General features: G+C 37.0%; 1 protein-coding gene across 8 annotated transcripts in view; it reads right to left on the reverse strand.

Moving 5' to 3' along the window:
* Window positions 1-26,519, reverse strand: part of CCSER2 (coiled-coil serine rich protein 2) — a 122,982-nt gene that overhangs the window by 90,804 nt on the left and 5,659 nt on the right. For 6 of the 8 annotated variants that reach the window (XR_010381908.1, XM_031461028.2, XM_031461033.2 and 3 more), the window contains exons 2-3: window positions 3,543-4,998; window positions 2,220-2,422 (exon numbers count right to left, since the gene is read on the reverse strand). Coding sequence is in view for 7 of the 8 variants with exons in the window: in XM_031461028.2 (XP_031316888.1) it covers window positions 2,220-2,422; window positions 3,543-4,959 (1,620 nt within the window). In the remaining variant the exon portion in view is untranslated. Of the gene's footprint in view, window positions 1-2,219; window positions 2,423-3,542; window positions 4,999-17,369; window positions 17,479-26,519 lie in introns of all 8 variants that reach the window. The other 2 variants (XM_064487983.1, XM_031461030.2) reach the window with 2 other exon arrangements.

The following is a 26,519-nucleotide window of genomic DNA, read 5'->3' on the forward strand; positions in this document are numbered from 1 at the left end:
AACTATTTTAGAAAAAAAAGAGAGAAAGAAGAAACAGAAAAAGACAATTTAAATAAAAATATAAGATGACAGAGTGAATTCCAAGTATATCAATAAATGCAAACAAAGAATTGAACTCACTGATTAAAAGAAAAAGACAAAGACAGATTGTACTGTTTTAAAATAATAATCTATTAGTTATATATTGGTAAGGTTGATAGTAACAGGTTGGAAAATATATTTAAAAAACTGGTAAAATTCTGAAAAAAAAAGAGGCCTTAAGACAAAAACCCTAATGAGGGTTAGAGAGGATAAACAGTGACTAAAAGTCCAATTCACCAAGGAAACAATTCTGAATAGCTACATATCTAACAACATTAACTTAAAATATAAAAAGCAGAAAATGATAGCATTTTAGAGCAAAAATGGTAAATCCATTATCATAGTATGTCTCAACACACTCTTTTCAACTTTTGCCATCAATTCTCCATCCTTTCTCAATTTTCCTCTTAGATCTGAACAGAATGACACTGTTTTGTTCCAAAGCACAGAAAGAACTTTTGTTGCTTCGCATTCAAAAAACACAAGCCAAATGGTCATGGAGGAACTTCATGTCTCTTAGAGACTAATGGTCAATCCAGGTGTGTACTGAAATCTTTTAGAAGTTATTTCATCATTTAAGTTACAGGAACAGCGAACTATCCAAAAAATATCAGGTACTGAGTGGCTTAATGCTGCCATCTGCTGGACACAATGCTCATTTCCACTTCAATCACACTCACTTAAAAAGTCCTAGGAAGAAAGCATGTAAGGCCCTAAAATGCAGTCTTTTATGAACTTCCTTTATCTAATGAGACAGAAATGCTGACTCTGAATTAAGTGTGTATCCTCTCCATGTTTGTGCAACTTAACAAGCCTCGGGTAACAATATTTGTATTTTCCAAGTCACAGGTTTATGAGTGCAGAAAATTACATCTTCTGATATCCATCTGTAATTTAATATACCCACAAAGACTACCAAACTTCCCATACTACTACTGTAAAATCGTATTTTATATACTGAGCAATAACAGGAAGTAACTTTAATCACATCGACTACACGTCACTCATATGGCATACAGTCCACATTACTTGCAATGTTTCTTAATATATGCATGTATAAATATGTGGTAAGTCTCATCCATATCTGGTTGCCTCATCTTCCAGGCACACAGTAAAATTACACTTCCTGCCCATTCAGTACGTAAGATCAGTTTGGGTCAATATGTTGTGAATAAAAGTGCCATATGCCACCTACAGGCCAAAGCCAGTAACTGTAGGTGTGAGATCCTCCACCACTCACTACCAGTGACAAGGGGCCTCAAAAGGAGTTGGTGAAGGCCCCAGCATCAAAGCAGCTTAGAACGCTGAAGGCTGTTGCCCTAGAGAGTTGTCCAGCTCCACCACAGACTTTTCAAGAGTAAAAAATAAGCTTTTATTGTGTTAAGCCACTAAGAGCTGGCACTGAGAATGCGACATCAGCACAGCCTCGACCAGGGATTCTCAACAGCAGCACTACTGACATCTTGGGCTGAGTGATTCTTTGTTGTAGGTGCTGTCTTGTGCATTACAGGACACAGGTAGCAACCCCAGTGTCTACTCATTAGATGCCAGGAGCACCCCTCAGTGTGACAACCAAAAATGTCTCCAGGCATTGCCTTCCCCTACTTTGAGAACCACTAGCCTAGCTAAATCTGAATGGTACAGTGCGTCTGTGTGGGTGTGGGTGTGGGTGTGTGTGCGTGTGTGTATGTGTGCGCATTTATCTATGTACAGTTGATCCTTGAACAACAGAGAGAGTTAGGGTACTGACCCCACCCAGAGCAGAAAATCTGCATGTAACTTACAGTCAGCCCTCCACACCTGCAGTCCCTCTGTATCCACAGCTCTGCATCCACACATTCAACCAACCACGGATCGTGTAGTGCTGCAGTATTTACTGAAAAAAATTCACATGAGTGGATCCACGCAGTTCAAACCCATGTTGTTCAAGGGTCAACTATATTAGAAATATGTGTATATGAAAATATGCTTTATTCAATATTAAGACCAAATGTTTCATAAGCCCTTAACAGATATGAACTCCCATTTTCTCAAACTAGGAGTTAATTCATAAACTTAAAAATTCCAATCAATATCCCAAGTCTCTCAATAGGAAGGCAAACAAAACGTTCCAAAAGGGTATATAAATCCATACATACTATGCTGTTCATCTCGGAGGACTCATAGCTCCCAACTGGGTGGATATTTCCAATGGGCTCCAAGCCCTCTTCATCCCACATGTACGTCCCATCAGAGCTATCAGATGGAGAGAGTTCAAACGAAGAACCAGCTCTGTAATCTGTATCTGGTGAAACCAAGTTATTCCCAGATGTATGTTTTGAACATTCACTCCTGTCTTCAACTGATTTTTTAAGAGACAGAAAAAAAAAAAGGTTATTAATTCACAAAAATATAATTATTTCTCAGGTTCAGAAAATACAAGCTCTAATAATCTGTTATGTTACATAGAGCAAAAAGTAGGCCAAAAAAAGCCTACGTAACTAGTATTTTCTAAATCGAGACAAAAAAAGTCAAGACACAAAATCTTAAAAATAACCTGTTTCCCAATAGACATAAAGAAAATTCAGAGCCATCTTTCACTTCTATCATATTTCTAGAAATGTAAGCCTCATATTCTTTTAATATTTCCTAAGATATTTATTTTTAAGGACTGCTCAGGAAACTCCTCACTCTGTGTATTATCATTTAACTGTTGCCTCCTTATAAGGAAATAACTTGCTCCAGCAGTCACTCCTAACTAGAAGACTTTCCCACAGTAAAGAGTTCATGCATGTCTTTGGGGAGGGCCTGCCTAGTCCTTTGACCAGACTACTTGCCCACAGTCAATCCCTCAGTTTGTTCTTTTCTCAGGCTAGATATGCACACACATTTTTTCCCAGCATTTAGCACCAGGATAACCAAGTATAAGAGGAAATGTGTAGCAGGTGTTATATCACTTTCCTCAAATAAAAAAATAACTAAAGCTCCTCTGAACTTATAACTAGTAAGTTTGCTAAGCAAAAAATCTATGTCTTCCTTCAAATAAAATGAGCATTGCCTAAGATTAAAAAAATTAATTAGATTGGACATAAAAGTTCATTTACCCTTTGGTACAGCTTTATTCTTAACAAATAGCAGTGAAGGGAGGAGATGCTTTAAAATGGCTTGCTATTGACTGGAGGAAGCAGAAAAAAACAATTTTGAAGCAGGTAGGATGTGTATGATAGTCAAAGAAGAACAAAAGTAAGATACTTTAGGGAAGACTGTTTTTATAGATATTGTTTTAGAGTGAAAAACAGGAACGAAAGTCACAAGGAAGGCAAACATTGCCCCATTCCAATTTTATCTAGATCCATCCCTCCAGGAAACTGTTAGTATCTTGGAATCAATCAAAAGAGAATCCTAAGTGTAAATTCAGTTATATTATCTCGGAGGAGAGCAAAAAAAAAAAAAAAAAAAGAATTTAGGACATTAATATTTACCAGAGACACTTATATCAATCCATTCATCAGTTTTACTGAAGGATTTTTCATTTTCCTTGGGGGTATCAAATATGTCCTTTGGTGGTACAGTTTCATGCTTTTCTTCTTTGAGAGAAATTTCTTCTGGAGTTATTCTAGTTCTGTTGGAGTCTTCTATGTCTATAAAATCATCACTAAAGTCTTCACTTAAATCATTTTTATCAGAAGATGACAGAGAAGACAAGGAAATGTCATCCACATCATCACTCAGGTATCTAATTTTAGCATCGTGCTTCATGGTCTGGTCATTTTCTGTTCTATAATTAGCATTTTCAATTCGTTCTTGGTTTTTTTCAGTAGCTCTGTCATTAGCCACAAGGGCAGCATCTTCCTCTATACACACGTCAGCAGGTGAATTTTTATTGCCATCAACTGTGATAGTCCCAGAAAACGGAGGTCGGCTTGATTTCAGTAGAGAGGGATGAATCATTCTATAACCCAAAGTGGAAGTTACACCCGGACCATTCGGTAAAGCCAGCTTCTTTCCACCAGCAGCATAAGGCCTATTAAACCCATACCCTAAATGTTCATTCCCATTGAGTACTTCTGACGGCCGGGAATTTCTGGTTAGCATACTTGACCTCAGAGGCACTCTAATGGGTAGTTGTTGGCTCTGATAAGGCTTTGTAAGATCTGCAGCTCTATTGAAGGAATGTGATCTGGTTATAGATGAAGGTGGAAGGAATGAATTCTGAATGGAATGTGAAAAACTTTGTGACCTTACCATTTTTTCACAAGCAAGAGATTTAATATTGTCTAGGGATTGTGCTAAGCTTTCTCCAGAACTGTTGCGGGTGGCACAGGAGTTTGCTCTAGGCCTTTGGATGCTACCAGCTGACCGGTTTCCATAAAAGCCATTCAACTGTGACTTTGGAGCACTGACCGAAGCATATGAAGTCCTTCCTAATAATGTGCCTTTGGTGAATTTACCCAAATTAGATGGTCCAGACAAAGACTTCTGGTTTAACTCCTCTGTAGATGACACAAACATAGTGGGTGGCTTTACTAACTTTGATGTGAGTAAAGAAATACTTTTCAGACCTCCCTTTATCCCATTTCTATCAAACATTCCTTGAGCAGGTGCATGTTTCTCAGGATCAGTTACGCTATCATGTGAACTCTGAGTACTGCTAGGCTCTTCGGGACTTTGCGCACTGAACTGGTATTTATTTGCCGTTCTCCAATTAAATGAATGGGATGACGAACAATCAGTGCCATTACTTTTGATGTAACTTTTGGCGTTGCTACTCTTGGAAGTTCCCAATAAATTAACAGGTTTCCCATTTGGCATTGGCTGCAGTGTACTTCTCACAGATTTTGCTCCATACTTTGGCAACTTGGAACCCAAAAAAGTCTTGATTTGTGTTTTTTCTTCCATGAGCTATAAGGTGCATTTGTTCTTAAAATTTGACAGAATCTGAGGAGACAAAAAAGTAGATTAAACATTCCTAAATAAGGATAATTACATGGATTATTGCACAATATGAATGCATATTCTTACATAATTAAATGCACCAAAGCCCATAAGCTACTCATGATTCCTATAGAACTCAATAAATACTGAATGCACGAATTAACAACTTTATGTTAGAAGAAAACAAAGAACATTTTTGTAAGCACTTTTATAACCTTGGGCTATGAATGATGATAGCAAAATCAAGAAATAATAAAATTAGACTACCAAATCTGTATTAAAAAAACTTCTATAGCACATCTTCCAATTTCCAATCCAAATTATTTTTTCACTTTGGGTAATATTATCTCCTTTAAAAATAAAAGCTTTTGATTTGTTGTTGTTGTTGTTTTTAAAGCACACATGAGCTTATAAAAACTGGGATACATTTTAAAACTTTCATTTTTAAATTTATGAGAAGGATGTAGGTAAAGAACAGAACAGCACCAAAAAGAGTCTTTTGGTATTAAGAGCTGACATTATCAGCTGTCATTTTAAGCAACTACCTCAAAAGAATTTCTACCCAGCAATATAAACATGCACTACAGTTAGTGCCAGGGTAAGAAGTACAGTGAGTTAATAAACATTGATTAGTCCATTAATCTAACCTCTCAATTTTATTTTAGAGACAATAAAAAACAACAAACACAAAAAGATTCAACAAACAAACGAGAGCATAAAACTAGAAACCAATGTCTTCTGTTTGAGTAACTACTTAATAAATTATATCACATGATGAGATTACAAAGATGAGATAAAAACATTAAAATGTCCTAGTATTAACAGGAATATAATACGGTCACTACACGCTCACTGCAGTTATACAAAAATTTTGTAAGACCACACACAAGAGCAAAATTCAAATAAAAGAAAAACGCATGCCTTGGGGTCGTTGATTTTTTTAGATATATATATAGAGAGATCTTAAAACATCGTCTTTAATTTGTTGGTTTTGTTTTTTTAATTTAAAAAAATCGATTTCAAGTCGTCCCTGATCTTAAGAATTAGAGGCTTTCTAGAATGCATACATTATTAATTATGTCTGACGTAAACATTCAGAAAACCATACAGACTTTCAAGTAAAGACAGTGGAGTGAAACAGAATTACAGAACTTCCTACCCCAATAACTAATAAAAAGGACAGAATATACACACACTTGTGTGTGTGAGTGTGTAATTTTTCAGCCTAAAAATTTTTCCGTCAAACAAGAAGATGCTTAAACTAAGAACCTCTAAATTTTACAAAGTAGTGGCCAGAAAAAGATTCTGTACAGTGTGGTCTGGCTCCTAGTCTGATTATACTGCCTAGAAGCAGTAATGAGAAAAATTTGGTGAGTTAATAAAAGGTGAAAAATTTAATAAATATTTTCCAGTTTGGAAAGAAAAACCCTATGTGGCATGCCCTAGAAAAGCCCAGAATACCTTTAGCCCAGAAGCTTTGAAACGTCAGCTGAGGCAGTTTGGCCACCAGAGTCTGTCGACTTCCAAGGTACTCTTCTGAGTTGAGGGAAGGGTCTGAAACCTCTAGAAATGTTACACCCTCCGCAGGATGGAATAGGGCCAGTACAGGACACTTAACAAAATCTAAGGAGACGGGAGAGCCTGGGGCCCCAGGAGAGCTCTCCTGCCAATGCCACCTTATACCCTTCAACTACAGAGAAGCAGACAGAGAATAACACACACCGCCCAAAGGGTGTATTGAGGGGGTGCAGTCAAAGGAGGAGACAAAGTCACGGCTAAGCTGGGAAAGGTGTCAAGGAGAATTCACCCACGTTAGGGCAGATACAGAGTCTTGACTTCGCCATCCAAGTCAAGAGGGTGAAAGGAGAGAGACAAATAATGACTACAGCACACAGAAGAAGAACCTTGTCTGAAAGAAAACGTAACACAAGAAAATAAGGGAATCCCCAGTGAATTCTCTGTAACAGAACAACCTAGTAAAAACATACATTTAAAATCAAAAGCTCAAAGATTAAAAGACAAAACAGGTACATCGAAAAGAAAAGTTATGGAGCTAAGGAAATCAATCAGGAAGAACAATGAATCTGAAAAAAAGCAAGAAAAAGAACCAAAGACTGAAAACAAATAAATGGCAAAGGGGAAAATCTAAGACAACCTAAGTATTGAGGAGAAAAAAGGACAAAGATACCAAGGCAATTAGATAAAATATGTAGGACAGAGACTGAAAGATAATTAGTATTCCTGAAGCAGAATAACTAAGCAAACAGAAGAGAAAAAGCAGGCAGACATAATAGAAAATATCCCTAAAAGAAAGGTGGAAAAAAAAAATCTACAGAAGGGAAAGAAAAATACACTAAACCATAGGTCCAAATACATATCCAAATTAAACTAATAAAATATCAAGGATAAAGAAATAATTCTTCAGGAATACAGACTGAAAAAAATTTACTTTGTAAAGAAAATGTTAAGACTTTTGAATAAACAAAAAAGATCCTTCCAATGAAATGCTGCAGCCTCTAGAGATAATTAAAACCTATAGGAATTGTCATTGGGCTATTTTACAATTCTGTAAAGATGGAGGTTAACATGTAGAAAACTAATGGGAAAGCAAACAATTCTTGTCTACAGACAATACAAATCAATTCTGCCCATTTCAGTTGGCTTCCACCATGGCGGAAGAAGTCAGTTTTGCATCCATTTGCAAATTCACTTCAATATTCCTGATCAGTAAATGTACCTGTTCTTTACATTCTCCTTTGAACCAGCTATAACATACCTCTGACTCCCTCATTAATAATAAGATAAATAAAATCTTCAATATGTGTTCATTTTATAATGAAATGGGGGTTATGATTTAATTCTCTTCTAAAGCTTATTCCTTAATAGTTTTGGAAGTTGCACCAAGATACTCACCTGACACAGCTAGGTAATTTCTTTGCCAGAACAGCACACCTCATGGGTATATTTTTTCTTGTCTCCCAGAAGTGAATTAAGAGCAATAGAACTTTGCTAATTTTGCTTCCTACTTTAACTTTCCACTTTGTAAATTTTGTTTTGTTTTTGTTTCAGTTTATTTGCAGTAAATAAGTTATTCCCCATTGGTGACAATAATGATAGAGAATTTGATTTTATGGACTGCCATTCAGTGATCTGTAAACAAATTAATGGTATACACATATCTACTCTGTGTTGGGTGAGAGAAAAAGGAGAATCTGTTTCATTAGTTATTTGTTCATTTAGCTCTCTTGTTTACCTATCTTGAGCTCAAATCAATTAAGAATTTCACGCCAACTAGGAAGGAGAAAAGCTCTTTGGTGTCTGGAAAGATCAAAGTTCGGGTTTCTGAATTGACTCTGCAGCCAGGGTGAAATTGTAGTATTAGAAAAGATAAGCTCTCTCAGTGTCTATAAGGCTATATGTCTATTAATTTAAAAAGGTCTTTACCTCTCATTGTGAGTACATAATGCTTTCCTACTCAGAAAGGGTATTAATAAATTGGATTATACATCTCTAAAAGCAGCTCCGTTCTGACTGGCTTATAGAGATAAAAATGCACTATTTATATAAACTGAACATTACCAAAATTCTGAGAAAACAATGAAACTGATATTCTAATATTTTACATGTGTTATACTTTTTAAAATTATTCTTATAGAAATTAACTCAGAAAGGTTTTAAGAGCCAAGTTCATAAAATTAATAAGGTAAATGGAGAACAAAACTAGTTAATAAAATATGTTTATCTTTTGCTTCTTTTACCAGTTAAGTATAAGCATACATTTCAATTCCACTAGAGTAACTTTGTAAAATGTATATAGGCTTATTGATCAAATAAGCCAATATTACTCATACACCATGTTTCAGATTATGAAAATGTAAAACTGTATTCAAACTGAATGATTATTCTGACAAATTTTTTATTTCAACAGTAATTATGCTTTATATAGTATACCAGCTTACAGATAACTTCAAAGAACTTTAAGGCAATTGAAAACCTTAGACTAATATTAAACTGAATTAATTAACAGATAATCATTGGCTTGCTAGATCATTCCTAAGTAAGATAGAATACTAAAATTTTGATTACTATGCAAAATTTCAAGTTTATATGCTTTTGCTTTTTGTTATTGTATACTACAGAAAGACAACCTTCAGGACAAGTAAATGAACATGTTCATTTTTGCTACTTCAAGATCTTGTACACTGGATCCCATTTTTATAAAAGTAACATGGTAGGTAGGTAGGTAGAAAGAAAGAAAGAGAGAAAGAAAGAAAGAAAGAGAGACAGAGAAAGAGAGACAGAGAAAGAAAAAGAAAGAAAGAAAGAAGGAAAGAAGGAAAGAAAGAAAGAAAGAAAGAAAGAAAGAAAGAAAGAAAGAAAGAAAGAAAGAAAGAAAGAGAAAGAAAGAAAGAAAGAAAGAGAGAGAGAAAGAGAGAAAGAAAGAAAGAAAAGAGAAAGAAAGAAAGAAAGAAAAAGATTACACAGAGATGTGTGTGCACCTGTATATTTAACAAACTGTTAATGGTGATTACCATTAGGGAAGTGAGAATTAGGTGAAGGGAAGACTTCTTTTCACCTTTAAATAATTACTGTTTAAATATTTTAAATATGCTCATACAATTGCTGTTTAAAAAGTTTTAACGAAAAAACTGCATTTAAAAAAAATTTATTCAGTATCAAACAAGACTCTTAACAAAGGCTCAATCTAGCCAAAAAATTATTTAAAATTCTGTTAAATATTATATAAAATATACTTAAAAAACATAAAAATGGATGTTTGGGGAAAAAAGGATTTTTTTTAGTCAATAGACATTATTTTTTCATAAATTACCATTTAAATTTCTCGACTTCAATCTCAATTTAATGTTTCACTTATCAATTTTATTGTTAAAATTTTATTAAATTCACCATTTCCATTCCATAATTCTAGTTCTTACCCTCACCATCTCTTTCTGCATTACTACAAAGGCTTGCTATGTTATCAAGATTCTGACCCCACTTCTAGTCAAACTGTCAACAGCCACTCTCAAAGCACAGATCTGATCATGTCATTCTACGATTAAAAACCATGCGTAGCCTACGAACAATAAAATAAAACCCAAAATCCACTGCACAGAGATCAAGCTTCTCTATTCGTTTCTACCCTATCACTGCAGAGTTACTATACATTCAAGCCAAGATACACTGTCATTCCCCAAAATCCATCCTGTAGTTTCTACTTCCTATGCTTTTGCTAAAGCTGTAAGGACTACCGTGAAGGTCCTACCCTCAAAATCCAAAATCACTACACTCACAAATCTTCCCAGCTAAAATTAATCTTGCATCCTTCTCTATTCCCTTCATACCAATAATACAGGTAATCTGTCTTACAATCATGTGCATGTCTATTTGACCCATAAGAAAGTATGAGAGCATAAACTGAAGCCCATATACTTTGGGGCCTGATAGGACCACGAATATGATAGACTCTCAACTTTCAAGTAAATTCATAATCTCTTAGTGCAAATTAATTTAGTAAATAGTAAGTCAAGCCTGAAAAGTAATTGCATTCCGGCCTGTGATTAATTGTTAGTAGCTGCCTTGAGCAATATGTTGGGAAGGATTCTGAGGTGCAATCTAGACTCTGCAGAAAAGAACCACGACCAAACAGCAATACCTGCCACAACAGCTTATCCACGCCAGATGACTGCCACCCCCATTTTCTGATAATGACCTTTACCGCAAAACTCCACACCTACAAATACTTTCAGGATGACCCTAAGAAAGCTGGTAATGATATTAGATGTAAGGGTCATTCTGCATATCACTAAATAACACGTATCGAAGATTCTGCCCTCTGGTGAGTCAGTCTGTGAGTCAGAAGGGCTTTAACATTTTCCTGCCAGCCACAAGTAAAACGGAACATTCTGTTCTTTCACTTCTTTGTACTTCTACCTGACTGTCTAAAATGAGAGTAATATATGTTATCTCCCAAGAACATGTTAAGTATTAATAACTCAGAGGCACAAGATATGCCCAGAAGAAAGTGTTACTACCAAGTGTTTGGGGTTCTATCACTTGGGGGAAAAAAATTAGAATATGAATGCACTATTTCCTATCAAGAATATTTATTGATTTCTAAATGCACAAATAATTGCAACATAAATGATATCTATCATGTTGGACTGTGGCCTTAAGACTAAGCTATTCTGACAGCTCAACTGCAAAGTTTCCAAATCTGCTTATATGATGAATATTGTTACTTCATTTGTTGATGAGCTGCCTTTTGTCTTTAAATATTCATGAAAATGTTCTCCTACATTTGCTTATTGCTTTGAAATGAAATGAAACAGACATTGTGAGTCTGCTTCATTTTAGTAGTTACGCTGTCTTTGATGCACTTTACCTGATATGCACTCGGTTAAGCAATTAAAAAATGCAGTCATAACAACTTGAAAAAGTAGATGTTGGCTACATCATCTAATGATATAATCTCTGAAATACTTCAACATTGTCTGTGAGCTTTAATTTAACGCTGAACTAAGAATAATACCTGGTACAGGGCTTAGAAATGCCTGAGATTTTCTAAGTTACCTTCTGTAAGAATAATTTTTTTTAAATAAAGCACATTTAAAGTATGGTGGTTCACTTTTGAAAGAATTTTCAAAACTACTTACAAATGCCTTTTTTAAAAAATTGTAAATCAAAATGTTTTGTCTGAAAAGGAATCTACAATTGGATAAGAAAGGAAAAGGCGCAAATATTAGTAGGCACTTACATGACTGGTACCATGCTTACCACTTTATCCTTGTTAATTGTTTAATCTTCCTAACATTATAAGGTGGTAGATTTCATCCCACTTTAAACAGATAAACCAGGATTCAGAAGGGCTAAAATACTTGTTCAATGTCGATACCGAGCAGGACCCTGTTGGCGCCACCCACCCCCAACCCCATCCTTGCCTCTTGTTTATAGAAAAGCTGAAGTCTCCCAGGCCTCCCTGAGTCACAGAAGAGCAGGCTCAAGCCGTTGATTAGGACAAGCCTGCAGGCACCGGGGCATGGCAAGGACTCTGACTACCTATCTCAGAGATTAACTGAGATAATTCCTTCATTTCCCTTTAAAACAGTCATGGCTGAACAGAATCTTTGGAGATAGTTTATGGTGGGGGTGGGGGAGATGCTGGGTCTACCAGACTGCAGGCATTTTGATTAAAAGCAATTTTCCTTTTTGTTACCAAATCTGTTGCCCCCAGGATCATACCCTTGCCCCTCCCTCAAATAGAAACCAATTACTCTTATCTAAGTCTCAGGGGGCAGCTACAGACAGAAACAAGACTGGTTAGAACCTATGGAGCCCAAGATGGTGGAGTATTTGACTTCCAGCGGATCTCAGGCTTCATCATACACTCAATGTAATGTATTAACATGCTAAATGACACACCCACCAGTACCATGACAGCTGACGAATGCCAGGACAATAACCGGAAAAGCCTGTACAAGGACTGAAAAGCTCAAAGGAGGACTGACTGGCTCTGTCACACCAGGTAGGAGGACATGATGGCAAAAGCCTCCCATAAAAATCCACAGGTCGTAGCTGCCCTTACTGGCCATCTTGGCTGCGGCTCCCCACACAAGTGCCTTTTCCTCACTTGAGAACTTTACTTCCTTCTCCCTGCTAGAGTACTTTCCTTCCTTTTCCTCCTTTGAGAAATAAAAGCAGTTTTCACTCTGTCCCTCTGCCTCAGCTGTGAATTCTTTCCAGCTGGCAGGCAAGGACCCACACTTTGGTGGGCCTCCTAATTTAAGGGTCTTGCTATCTGCCAATAATGTCACAAGTTCATAAACTATTGAAGAGAATTCAGGTTCAAGTCTACCTCATTTTGGGATCCATGAAGACTGTCCTCCTGACAAAGTAATGAAATATTCTGAGAGGTTTACTGATAGCTAGGGACAAGAGTGAAGGAAGGAACTGGATAGCTAAGGTTCGAAAAGAAGACTGAAGAATCTAGGTATTGATTAAAGAAGTTTTTGCAGAGGAACAAGTAAAAACTTTCACTTTTTCAACCTCCTTTCATATTCATTACTTTATCATCTGAGCAACCACCCACTTACATTCTTTTTTTAGTTTTTCAAATAGCTTTTTAGAAAATATGAATTGCATGCATTTTAGGGATTTTTACATAGGCATAAATTCACCAGAGTCCAAGAGCAATGAACTGAACAACAATGCTGATGACTACATGCCCCTATCAGTCATTTGTAAAGATAACTACATCTTTTTTTTTTTTTTTTTTTTTTACTTTATGTTACTCAAGCACTTCTCCCATATCCCCTTCTCCCATGTTTTTTCTGGCTGTCATCTGTGTCAAGCTGATTCAAAGGCTTGATTATAGCAATTAAATAAGCAAAATGACACCTTCAAAAGTAAAGATTTAGGGGAAAGGGTATATAGCTCAGTGGTAGAGCGCATGCATGCATGAGGTCCTGGATTCAGTCTACAGTACCTCCATTAAAATAAATAGGTAAATAAATAAACCTAATTACCTCCCCCAAACCAAAACCAAACATAAATAAAAGTAAAACTTTAAAACAATACAACTTCATTCCAGATTCTTCATGGTTTTAGAGTGCACACCAAGCTCAACACAAACCCTATTATTGGATCAAGCTGACCTTTTTTGTCCTCTAGCCACTCATGCAGACAGGGACCAAAGTAACTTGTGAAAGATGGGCTCATAATGACTTTGGGGTTTAAGAACATTAAATGATATTATTAACCATAGATTGAATGTATATTACTTTCTGAAATTTTGAGGGACAAGGACAGTACTAGCAGGTAAAGAGGAACCAGAAGCTCCCCTGTCAAACCATAAACGCTCTCTCTCCAAATTTTATTATTTAATTCAGGTAAAACTCAATAACTCCATAGGGCTCTCAAATGAATGGGGACTCCTATTTCTTGTCAACACGCCAGAAAGTGCTCCTCAGACCACTCCAGATTTATATGCTCCCTTCACTGGAGACTAAGTTCTTTGAGAATACAAACTATGTCTTTCACTCACCTGTTTCCTCACTGGACATGGGCTGGCACATAATTGGCATTTTACGAATGTAGGTTGAAAGCAAGAACAGCATATCCCTTAACAGTGACTTTCTGAGAATTTTGTTAGTTTTACCTCAAATCTACAATATAAACATTTATACATATAAAGCATTAACACGGCCAGGCACAAAATAGGCAGTATATTTTAACTAGTATCTGAGGTCCTACAGAACTGGCTTATAAGCTTCTGTTTATGAGCTCCTATTTTCCTAGGTAGAAAGGTACCCAAGTTTATGACGATTTTTTCCCAGCCTTCCACAAACCACACTGGGTAAGCCCAATGAAGGAGCCAATCTCTTTCCTGATGGCTTCCTTCTTGCCTAAAAATTTATTCTAATTTGGAATCTCAATGCCACATCCATGACACCTAACTCTTCAGTTGTTTTTTTTTAAGGAACTAAAACTTTTGGCATAAAACTAAATTACAAAAGAAATAGGACATAACACAATGAGTCTGCCTGATTGTGCTCTTTAAATGCTGGCTCTTTGTGTGATTTAATTACAAAGTATTTTAGATAATTACTCTGCAACTTTTAACGGAACTAGGACACCCGTACTTCAACATTTTTAAAAAGCAAAAAAATCCTCAAACTAGTTAATGGTATTCAATCAATCCTAAGAGGTACTGACACTGAGAATCTCCTTGATTTGACAAAAATCAAAGTGATTAAAGTTAGATACAATGTTTGCATCTGTAAATTGATCATGATGTAAGGCATGAGGACAATTTAATATAAGAGCAATCTTACTGTTCTTAGGACTAACACAATCCAACTTGTTCCTCTGGAGGGAAGCCCCACCTAATTCACTGCACACCTCTACCTCAGATTACTACACCTTTTTACTAAGCATCTATGAGACAAGATCCTAAAATAAAACAAGGTAAGATACAATGCCTGCTAGGAGAAGTTTATGATCTGGCAAAAGTAGTCATGTTTTCATTGTGGTAATGACTTAGAATACATTAATTCAGTCATCAAATATTTATTGAAAGCCTTTTTGAAGACATCTATTAAAAGATTTATTACAAATCAGGCTCTGTGCTAGAGGCTGTGGATACAACAGACACTCCAATACAGAGGAAAAGACACAGAGACAAGGAGAGGACAGTGAAGTACTGTAGTTGCTATAGAAAAGTATGGGGTAGCACATGTGGGCACAAATAACAACGGCTTAATTGGGAAAAGGGGGTTTCATAAATAGCTTCATAGAGGAGGCAGTGCTTGAGCTGGGTCTCAAATGATGAATGGCAAATAACAATAAAGAAGCTGCATGTGAGAAGCAATACAGCCTAAGTAAAGAGCATAAACAAAAGCACAGAATCAGTACAGCACAGTCAGGAAATTGTTATTAATTAAACAAGGACAGTGAACAGGTTCGAAGAGAAAAATATGCGAAAACTTACTTATTCATGGAGCACAAATCACAAAATCTGTTTCTTCTTCTGTAGGTGTAAAAAGTTGTGTAGAATAGATGAGAGAAAAATGTCTAAGAATTATTCAAAGTAACAGTAAAGTCAATTTCAATGAAAAACCCAAGGAATAATCTATTTTTTGAAGAAATTAATACTTCAGGAAAACTTTTACAAGAACGTGAGGGAAAGGATTGGGGGGATGAAAACAGAAAGCTGAAAAAGATGCTCAATTTAACTCTAATAAGAGATAAAAATGTAGCCAGAGGGGAAGAAGACAATTACCAGAGCCTTCTGAAGAACCGAGAATAAATATACAAATTGCAGCTTTTCTCAAGAATATCACAGTAAGAAAAAAAATTCACTCTTTAACAATGAATTATAATATGGATAGGAACTGTATCTTAAAATAACCCTCTATGCAAACATAGCTAAGGCCAAGAAAATGGGACACTGAATGTGAATGAGACAACTACTACGACCAAAAAAGAACGTAAGTCAACGAAGCTACTTCTCACCACCTAAAGAAATTAGAAGTGGATAAGAAATCAACAGAGGAAAGTGAAGAGCAAGCTCTAAACAAGAAGATGACATAACAGTACTGCAAGTAGAACTATCTGATTCAGATGACGCAGAGAGGAGTTTTGAAAAGCAGTTTGGGGAAGAAATCTTAAGTGCAAAGGGAGATACTGAACTGGAAGCCAGTCAGTTTCATCATCAAAAGGAAGTTAAGGAACAAATAAGGAAAAATGAAACTATAAAATGACAGCTGGGAAATTTTCAATGAGACAAGAGGACAGATGAAGGAAGACTGGTATTTTTGTAGAGGTAGGAGGTGAAGTTCAGGGAAATCTAAAACTTACTATAGAACAAATAGAAAGCAAAGAGATGTTGGAAATACATGTGGGCATTGACTATCCGAAAAGGAAAAACACCAAGTGGAAATTCTGATTGATGTAACTGAGAAATCAAAACCCAAACTGTCTACAGGTGAAAAAGAGAGAGGTGATTTGGGGTAAATTACAAAATAATACTGGAATGGACCACCATAAGGAAGAACGCCAGCAAAAGAGGATAAAAGTTGCAGATAACCTCAAAAGGCTTTGTCTGAATTCTATAATCAAGCTGTCGATGAAAGATTAAGGTAGCTTAAAGATTGTAAAACAGTGACACACTCAGTCTCTTCATGTGGAGTGATTTCATCTGCGTGTAGTAATGGTCTCGTCAGATCAAAGGAACAAAGCGAATCACATTCAGTGGACTTAGGGACAGAGTAAGAAATTTGCCTGCAATATTTTTTAAAACCTGAAATGGTACTACAAAACATAACTATTTTATGTAAACATTTCTGGTTTTGTAAGTGTCTCATACAAGGAAAACCACTGTAGAACCTAAGATGGGTACAGGTTTAGCAGTTTTTATAATGTTCAGTTGGATTTTTAAAATTAATTTTGCAACATTTCACAGAGTCACTGTATAGTATACTTTGGAAATTAGATTTATTGTAGTAATATCGTAAAGAACTTGTTTCCTACTTAACAATGCATCAATACCCTTGCTACCCAGAACAGAACAGAAAACATCAGAAGGCGTTACACATAGTGAAGGTATTTCGTGACCCTTTCATTTCAGTCATGTGTATGTGTGTGCAGCATGTAAAACATTCTGAACGTTGTAAGTTTTAAAATACCCAAGGATAAAACATTTTATTGCAATGTCTAAGAATTTTTCCTGCACAGGTTTTCCTTAAAATGTAAAGACCTTACCAACACACTATCGTATTTACAGAAAACCTTATACCCTGACTGCCACTCATCCAGAGGGCTGCTCCCCTAATTCTTCCCCTTCCCCCAGTGCTTCTCCCCCATAACCAGCTGACCTGAGTAGACACGGTCACCTGATGGCCAGTATACAGAACTGTGTATCTTGGGGCCCCGTTCACTCACATCCTCTCCCTCACCTCACATTCAAGATTTAGCCTCTTCACCCTGAAAAGGAATGTGCGCACACAAGTCACCAGTTTGTCTGTCTTCACTCTCATGAGTAATCCCACCCCATACAATCGCTTACTCTAGCACTAACCGTAGAATTTTCTGCAGTAATGAAAGTGTTTGACATCTGCCCTGTCCAGTACAGTAGCCACTAGCTCGCTCTTGAGCCTTAGAATGTAACTATGGTGACTAAGGAACTGAATTTTTATTTAATTTTAACTCATTTAACTTTAAATAGCTACACGTGGCTAGATGCTACCATAATGGACAGCACAATCTTACACACAAACATAAAAACAAAGTATTTATCCATCTCTCTTTCTGTCGTCTCAGAATTCTTCCCCAGTTACTATTTCAGAGAAAAAAAATCCTCTTGTTTATTTTCACTCCACTTATAAATCAAAACCTTAAGGAACAGGAGCTAGCTATGCAAAGAGTACTCTGGAGCAATGAAAAGCCACTGAAGGTTACAAGTAGGAGAGTGACATGATGTGATTTCATTCCTAAAAGATCACTCTGGCTGTTATGTGAGAATGAATTGAAAGGGAGAAACCAAGGAAGCAGGGAATCAGTTAAGAAGCTAGGCAGAAAGGAATCCAGATGAGATATGATGATGGACAGGTAGGCTGAAGTTGATGGACAGAAAGGAATAGAAGAGTTCAAGATGAATGGGGGAGACAGGAGCTACAGCACTTGATGGGTTAAACGGGAAGGGATAACCAGGGAGTTCGAAATTTGCAGATACTAACTACTATATATAAAATAGATAAATAACAAGTTTATACTGTACAGCACAGGGAACTATACAATACCTTGTAGTAACCTATAATGAAAATGAATACATGTATGTATATGTATCACTGAAACATTATGCTGCACACCAGAAATTGACACAACATTGTAAACTGACTATACTTCAATTTAAAAGAAAAAAACACACACCCCCATCCCTATTCTTAGAAAATACACGTCACAGTATTTAGGGGTAAAGCTTCACAGTGTATACAACTTCCTCTCCAATGCTTGGCACGTGTGTGTGCGCATATGCAAGAACATATGTACATACAGACAATTATGTACACATATACATATATATGTACATGTGCGAGAGAGCAAATGATAAGCTTAGGTGAATCTGGATAAAGATTATTTAGATATTCTTTGTACTTGCCATTTTTCTGAATATGAAATTATTTCCTATTAAAAAAATTTTTTAAGCCATCAGTCCTAGATTTCTTTTATTCGTGCTAGATAATTTCAATTCTTTTCAACCCATCTTATATATATTTTCCCCCAAGCAGCCATCTTGTCTTTTCCATCACTCAGAGCAGTGTCCCCACCAGGGAGACAATCAAACACATCAGCTCTACAAAGAGATGGTGTAACAAGAGGTGAGGACTCTGACAACAAGCTTCTTGCAATTTGCAATCTCCCATGAAGTATATCTATATTTCTGCTCTCTGGAATGTTCTATGCCCTATGTCCTGAAGGCTGCTACATGACAGCTCTCTGCTCAAAATGCCCACTCACCACGTTGGTCTACCCTGAGAAAACCCTCTGAAGACTTTTTTCTTTCTTTCTTACCTCCTCCACAAAAGAGCTCCCTAGGCAGGACAATATAAGCCAAAATGATACACACACCCCTCTCTAAACTTCAAAAGGCTACAATACAGAATGCTCATATAGATTTTCCAAGGTAATTTCCAAGTGAGAATCTAGCGCCAGACTCATAAACCCTAAACTTATCAGAATGTAGGTAAAGATCAACAATGCAGCAACAACAAAGACTGACAAAAATACACTTGACACTCCTGCAAAATATTCACAACATGTAAAACTCAATATTCTGAAATATGTGCTAAATCATCCAGAATATCAGGGGCTCACGTTTTAAAGTGCTTTTTTCTGCAAATTTGGACTTCTTTAAATGTTACAAGCAAGACAAATTTTAAAATCTGTGAGCAAACCAAGAAAAGAAATCCAAGAAACTAAAGAGTTCTTCTGTGACTATATTTGGGTTCAGAAAAATAATGATTCAATACTTAATGACCTGTGCTTATGAAACATACTAGAGGACGTAGAGGTAAAGTGATTACGTTACCACATCTGCAGCATCAGCATATTAAGCTGGCATCTTCCGGGAACATGTAACAATGGTATCAGGAGCCTCTCCTGGGTATCAATTGACAGTTAAACAGTATCTCTTCAAAGTACTACTCAAATATATCAGCTTACAATTCCCCACACTAAAGCTCCCATTGTCATCTGTTCTGTTTCAAGATCTTCCTATACTTAACTGCTCCTTAACTGGCTTTTGGACACAAAGCATTCAAGTGTTGCTGTCAAACTTTTCATCTCTTTCCTAGCTCATTAAGGAAATGTCCTACAAGATTATTTCTTGCACTTATCTTTTCTTGCTTTCCTCACTACTCCTTACAAATCATATTTCTGACCCTTAAGCAAACTTCTTGTAAAAAGCGTAAATTTCCTAATAAGGCTGCCTAACAGAGATATTTAGCAAACTGACCTTTAATGGATACACAAGGTTTAGTCTATGGTTCAAGCACTATTCTAGGGTGGCAGACCCAAAACTATTTTACCTTTGGCATTCCTATAAGACACAACCAACATGCATTTCCTACAGAATATCCAGGACCAAGCAGAAGACTTACTTTCAAAGGGGCTTTTTACAATGGTCCACTCAGGATATTAGAGCCTGGCCCAAGGAAACAGTAAAGGGAAAGGAGAGGGAACAAACAGCTCTATCAGCAAAATTTGACAGCTGAAGGAAATGAGGGATAGGAGGATAGAAAGATAATTTCCAGGTTTATAATTTTGGTAACTGAGTGACTGACAGCATCACTAACCAAGACAGGAAATGAAGTGAATGCATTAATCTGGAGAAGACCATGTACTTAATTTTTGATGTTTTAAGTTTCAGGTTTTTCACTAAACGATCATATGGGCGTTCTAAATAGCAAACTTAAGGACTGGAATGCTCAAGAAAGAAACTGGGCTGCAAACATGAACACAGACATGAGATCATGAAAAGTAACATGTGTTCAAGAAAGCATAACAGAATGAAGAAAAAAGAGAGCAAGCTGAAACCCCAGGAAATATGAACATTAGTTATGACAGGTGAGAAAGAAGAGGTAAGAATGAGAAAGACGAGAGAGTGTTACCATGGAAAGCGAAGGAAAAGAGGGCGTCAGGAACATGTGCACGATCATCTGAACGGTTCACACGCAGGATTTAACAATTAGGAACTATGTCCAAGGACAGATACAATTTCAATAAGCAGAGGAAGCAAGAGTAAAAACACCGTCTTGGGCCAGGGGAAACAAAAAAAGGACGAGTGTGAAGTATATTTGGAACAGAACGTAAAAGAGTTTTGCTGGAATGGAAGGTTCACGTAGCAGAAGGCAAGAAACAAAGTCTGGGCCAAAGGCTTCGCATTCCAGATTTTTGTTCTAGTTTAGATTTCATTCTGTGAGAAAGAAGTTAAGCCCAGTAACCTTTTTTTTTTTTTTTTCCTTTTTGAGACAACTACTCTAGTGACAGCATCCATGAAGAACCAGAATGACAAGAGAGTTACGGCAGAACAAGCTGTTAAGCACTCTTATAATTATTTAAACATAGTAATGAGGGCCTGAAAGAGGCTGGCAGTAGACAAAGTAAGAATTACAAGGAACATGAAAGAGAGATTCTCTAATCCCAGGGTGCCCTAGATATTCTACTATTACTATATTATTCTACTCATCACATTGCATCATAATCATTCATGGACTGAGATCTTCTCTCATTCGGCCTCTCATCACTAGTACTAACAAACAGGAACACAGGAAGTGGCCAAAAATTTTTTCATTGACTTACAATAGAACTCAGTAATGATACAGAAGTGACACTTAAATTTAGTTATGGCAGAAAAACCTTAGTGACTTATAAGATGGTGATATAGAAAACTCTAATGGAGAAGTCAAGATGGAGTGTAGGGAATGAGTTTAAGATATTTTTAGGGTTGAGGGGGGTGTGTCTAAGGACAATATCCAAATAGAAATATCAAAGAGAAAAAATGAAACCATTAGAGAAAAAAAATGCAGGGATTAGAGGCACTGACCGTCCATGCAGCCAAAAATCAGAGTATAAGTTATAGTCAGTCCTCCCTGTACTTAGTCCCTCTGTATCCACCAATTTTACCAATCACAATCATGCAGTACTATAGTATCTACTACTGAAAAAAAAAAATCCATGCATAAGTTGACCCACGCAATTCAAACTTGTGTTGCTCAAAGATAAAGTGCATTCAGATATTCAGACAAAGAGAAATTTGAGATAATGAAATCATCAACAAATCTTATTATTGACTCCTAAGAACAAACACTTAATAAAATACCAATTTCCTAAGACATTTTAGGGGTATAACTCTGTCTTTGCGAATGCTATCTGAATTGCTTATTTGCATATTCTGTATAAGTTAAATTGATGTAAAAGCCCAACCAAATAGGTCAATCAAAACTGAGTCAATACTGAATAATTATTTGCTTTACTTGATCATTCATTCAACAATTTATTGAGTGACTATCAGTTTGATTTGGAGCAAGGAGGACCAAATACAAAGCAAATAAAGTAAAATACAGCACATACTACAACAAAATAACTGCAAAATGTAAAGGAAGACAGGTAACAGAGAACAGAGATAAAATGGAGAATGGTTAGATGATGAAAATACACCTAGAAGCTGTCCTGGAAGAGGAGACATCTATGCTGAGCTTTTTAAAAAGATGAAGTGTTTTAACAAGATAGCTAAGAAGTTGAATGGTTTTCTGAAAGAAACAAATAGCATGTACAAAGGCACGGAGACATCAAAGAGGTGCTCATCTTCGTGGAACCATGACAGAAGATGAGGGCCACAGCTCATGGGGGACTTTCTGTGCACTGATAAGAAATCTGACCCTTATCCTGTAGTCCTGTGCTCAGAAACATCAGATGTGCATTAGAATCCCCTAGGGATCCCCTAAAGCGAGAGTGCAAGTGCAGACAGGAGGCGGAAAAGAAGAGGGGGAACTAACTTCCGTCGACAAGGAGCCACAGAAGGTTTTAAAATAATAACAGAATCTGTTTCAAGTATCCAGTAGTCAGTAGCATGGATGAGTGACTAAGGGAAGAAAATCTAGAGGAAAACCAATGAAGATTAAGAAGTGACTGCAATAATGCTCCAGCACTCAATATTGACAAATACTTACTCAAACGTAAGTGAACCACAGAAAGAAGCACATAAAGTGCTATAAAAACTGTAATATGGGCTTTCAACATCAGTTTCTGAACTCATCTCAGATAACAACTCAATAATTAGAAGCAATTACAGTAAAAGTGCAGTCAGGGACATTAGAAAAAAGAAAGGGAAAAAGAGAGGCCATCGAGTTTTCCCCTTAGAAGTATTCCATTTATTCCATTTAACGTAAAAGGTTTTTTCCTATTTTTTTTTCTTTTTTAAAAAAGTACTTCATAATATAGCGGGCAGAGACTATCGAATCAAAATTCTGAACCTATCACATGGCTACTGCTGAGAACGATAATCAGGGAAAAGTTACCAGAGAAAAATAGGTTAACAACAACAACAACAAACAAAAGACCATTTAACAGATTCCTAGTAATTCATAAACAGATTTTGTTACCCACATATAAAAACTACCATTTTAAACTGATGAAAATTCACCAAGTTGGGGAGAGGGGATGTTCTTTAACACCTCTCTCCACTAGCCACTGTCCTCTTTTGAAAGAATAGGTCAATACACATTGACATAACAATAATAATGTTAGTCCCTGGGGTCACAGATTGGGATAAAGTTAATTTCATTTATTTTTCAAAGAAACGTCTTATAATATTTTTCTCCTCTCTCTACTGGATCATTCTATCAGCTACAAATACTTTTTATTTATACAAATGTACTGGAAAAGACCCATCTTTAAAAAAATAAAAATTCCTTGACTCCACATCCCCTCTAGCTATCACCCTGTTTTTCTCAGTTTCATTTTATAGTAAACTCCTTAAAAGAATAGGCTGTCTCCGATGCGTCTCCTACAGTCCTCTCTTAAAACCTTCTCCAAAGAAGTTGTCATCTCCATTAGTCCACCATGAATAAGTTAAGGTCACCAATGATTTTCATACTGTTAAATCTAAGTCACATCTTAGTCCTCGATCTAACAGCAGCTGACTTCCTCCTTAAAATATTTCACTTGACTTCAGGGATAGGACTTACTCTTAATTCTCCTCCTTCGGAGGGCGCGTCTTACCCTCCTTTGCTAGCTCGAGCTCTAACTCTCCATCTTCCAGTCTCTCTCTGTGTGCTAGCATTACAGAACCCCAAGCAAAGTATCTGAACTTCTTCTCCAGTCGCACTCACTCCCTAGAGTATCTTAGTCAGCTCCAACGGTATTAAATACTATCTCTATGTCAATGACTGGAAATTTGTATCTCCAGCCCCACCTCTGACCTGACTTGCAGACTCATGTATAGCCAGATGTTTGGGCAGTATCTTCACTTGGACTGCTAACTTAACATGGCCAAAACTGAACTCATTCCTTCCGCCTAAAACCTGCTTCTTCCCCAGTCTTCCTCATCTCGGTAAATGGCATATCCATTCTTTCAGTTGTTCAGGCCAAAACCTATAGCCCACGTACAATCGACCATCAAATTCCGCTGGCTGTGCCTTCAAAATGTATACAGAATGTGAGCACTTCTCCCAACCCTGCCTAAAATCACCATCATCTCCTACCTCAGATTATTGCTGGAACCTGCTGAATTATCTCATTATGCCCCACCTCTGACATTCTCTACATAACAGTTGAGAGGTCTATTTAAAACAAGTCAAAATCCTTCGATGGCTTCCCACCTTTGGAAAAGCCAAAGTTCTATTAGCCTACAAAGCCATATATGATCTATTATGCACTCTCCGCCAACCCCCTATCCCCTCCCTCACCTCTCTGATCTCATCTTCCACCAACCACTCCCCTCAATGCCTCCACTGACCTACTTACTACTCCTCAAACAGGACAAGAATGCTTCAGACAAAAGTCATCTGCACTCTTGTTCCATCTTCCTCAAATGCTCTCTTCCCTAATATCTGCGTAAATTAGACCACAGTCTCATTTCTTCCACATCTCTGCTCAAATACCACTCATCACTCAGTCCTCTCTAGCCGTCCTGTATAAAGCAGCAGCATCCCTCTTGCATGTTCTTTCCACCTCACTCTGCTTTTTTCCCACAGCACTGTAACAGGTGACATATTACATATATACTTATTTATTTTCTGTATCTTATTAGAATGTAAGTTCCACAAGGTCAGAAAATTTGTTTTCTTTGCTGCATCATTACTAGCAAGTGCTCAGCAGGTATGTGTTGAATGGATAGATGGCATGAATGAGGAAAATCCAGGCTCAGGATCTGGTCTCAAAGCCTAGGTTGAAGAAACTTACAGGGGAGAAATTCTCTAGTCCTAAAAAAATGTCAACCGCAAAAGTGGCTACAACAATGGCCAAGTCTACAACTCTAGCTGTTGACAAGTCCAGACTATCCTAAAATAAATAAAATAAGCTTGAGAAAAAAAAATTAAACAAAGGAAAGAAGAAAAAATGGCCATCCCTGCTTCCCTATTACTTGTAAATAAGTATCACCTGGATATGTTTCCTGTAAGCTGGCCTACCAAGTCAGACCAAAATATCACTAGACCCATTCTACACATTTAAATAGCTATTATGAATAATCCCTGCTTTTCTAAGCAATGGTCTTCTGAGAACATTGTAACTCCCAACCCTAACACTGGCTGCCAAGACATAATGGTCAGAGAAAGCTCTCAAATTTCCCCAAAGCACTCAGGCTGCAACCAAATATCATTAATATGATGACAACAATTCAAAGTACCTTCTGGTATCTGCCTATCTCCATTAACTCTAGTGCATTCACTAGGGGCTTAGTCATCAACGATTATGGTATCTTTGTATGGGGGGTATGTGCGTGTGCGCGTGTGCGCGTGTGCGTGTGTGTGTGTGTGTGTGAGAGAGAGAGAGAGAGAGAGAGAGAGAGAGAGAGAGAGAGAGAGAGAGAGAGAGAGAGGGAGAGAGAGAGAGAGAATATTCAAAGAAATAGGACCTGGATTTTTTTTTCCTTTCATTTTAAAGAGGAGGTAGATTGCCAGGGAATAGAAAGCATCTGTTAAGATACCAGAGGTCACCTGGGCTCTTCAACATGACACCAGAATAGAGATTGCAGAAGGACCAAACCCTGAGATATCCAGCAATCCTCAGCTAAAGAGCTGTCTTGCATCTCCCATTACCACACACAGAATTGAAGATGCAGGGCAGGAGACCATGCCGAAGTAGACAGCTGGGCGCAGTAATGGGGGAGAGGACAGTGGTAACAACCGTGGAAAGGAGGGGAAGAGGGGAATAATTACCCATGTTTTTTCTCTTTTTTCTCTTCCCACTCTACTTACCAAGCACAGAAACAGGGCACATGCATACTAGGAAAGAGAAGACAGACAGTGAAGGATAAGGATGTGCTGAAGCAAACGATAGCAGAAGAAATCAAGCACAAGCTTCCTAAGTGACTCTTTGAAAAACAGACATATGAAGTGAGTCAGGAACTGACCAAGGAAATTTAAAACAAGTCTCCACACCTTAGATAACTATGGAATTATACAAAGAGAACAGACATTCTAAATTATTTGGAATGATGGTCCTGGGGTTATTTTAAGATCAACAATCCTTAAACATGATCCAAATATTTTCAAACTAACTTACTGATCAACCTGGAAAAGGTGAAAAACTTCAGCTTTCAGGGAAGCAGCCTTTAAGAATCCTCTGGCTTCCCAATGAGTCCAAATCTCAAAATAACCAATTAGAAGTCTTGAAAGTCAGAGAAGTAACTCCCACAGCAGAGGAGTATTCAAGAGCAACGAACTCAGCAGAGAAGAGCTGAAAACTCAGAGATTACACCTATCATGCTCTTGATTGGTCAATTCACTTAAAAAAGAAAGAAG

This window comes from Camelus dromedarius, chromosome 8 (genome assembly GCF_036321535.1).
Source record: "Camelus dromedarius isolate mCamDro1 chromosome 8, mCamDro1.pat, whole genome shotgun sequence".
In the NCBI taxonomy this organism is placed as follows: Eukaryota; Metazoa; Chordata; class Mammalia; order Artiodactyla; family Camelidae; genus Camelus; species Camelus dromedarius.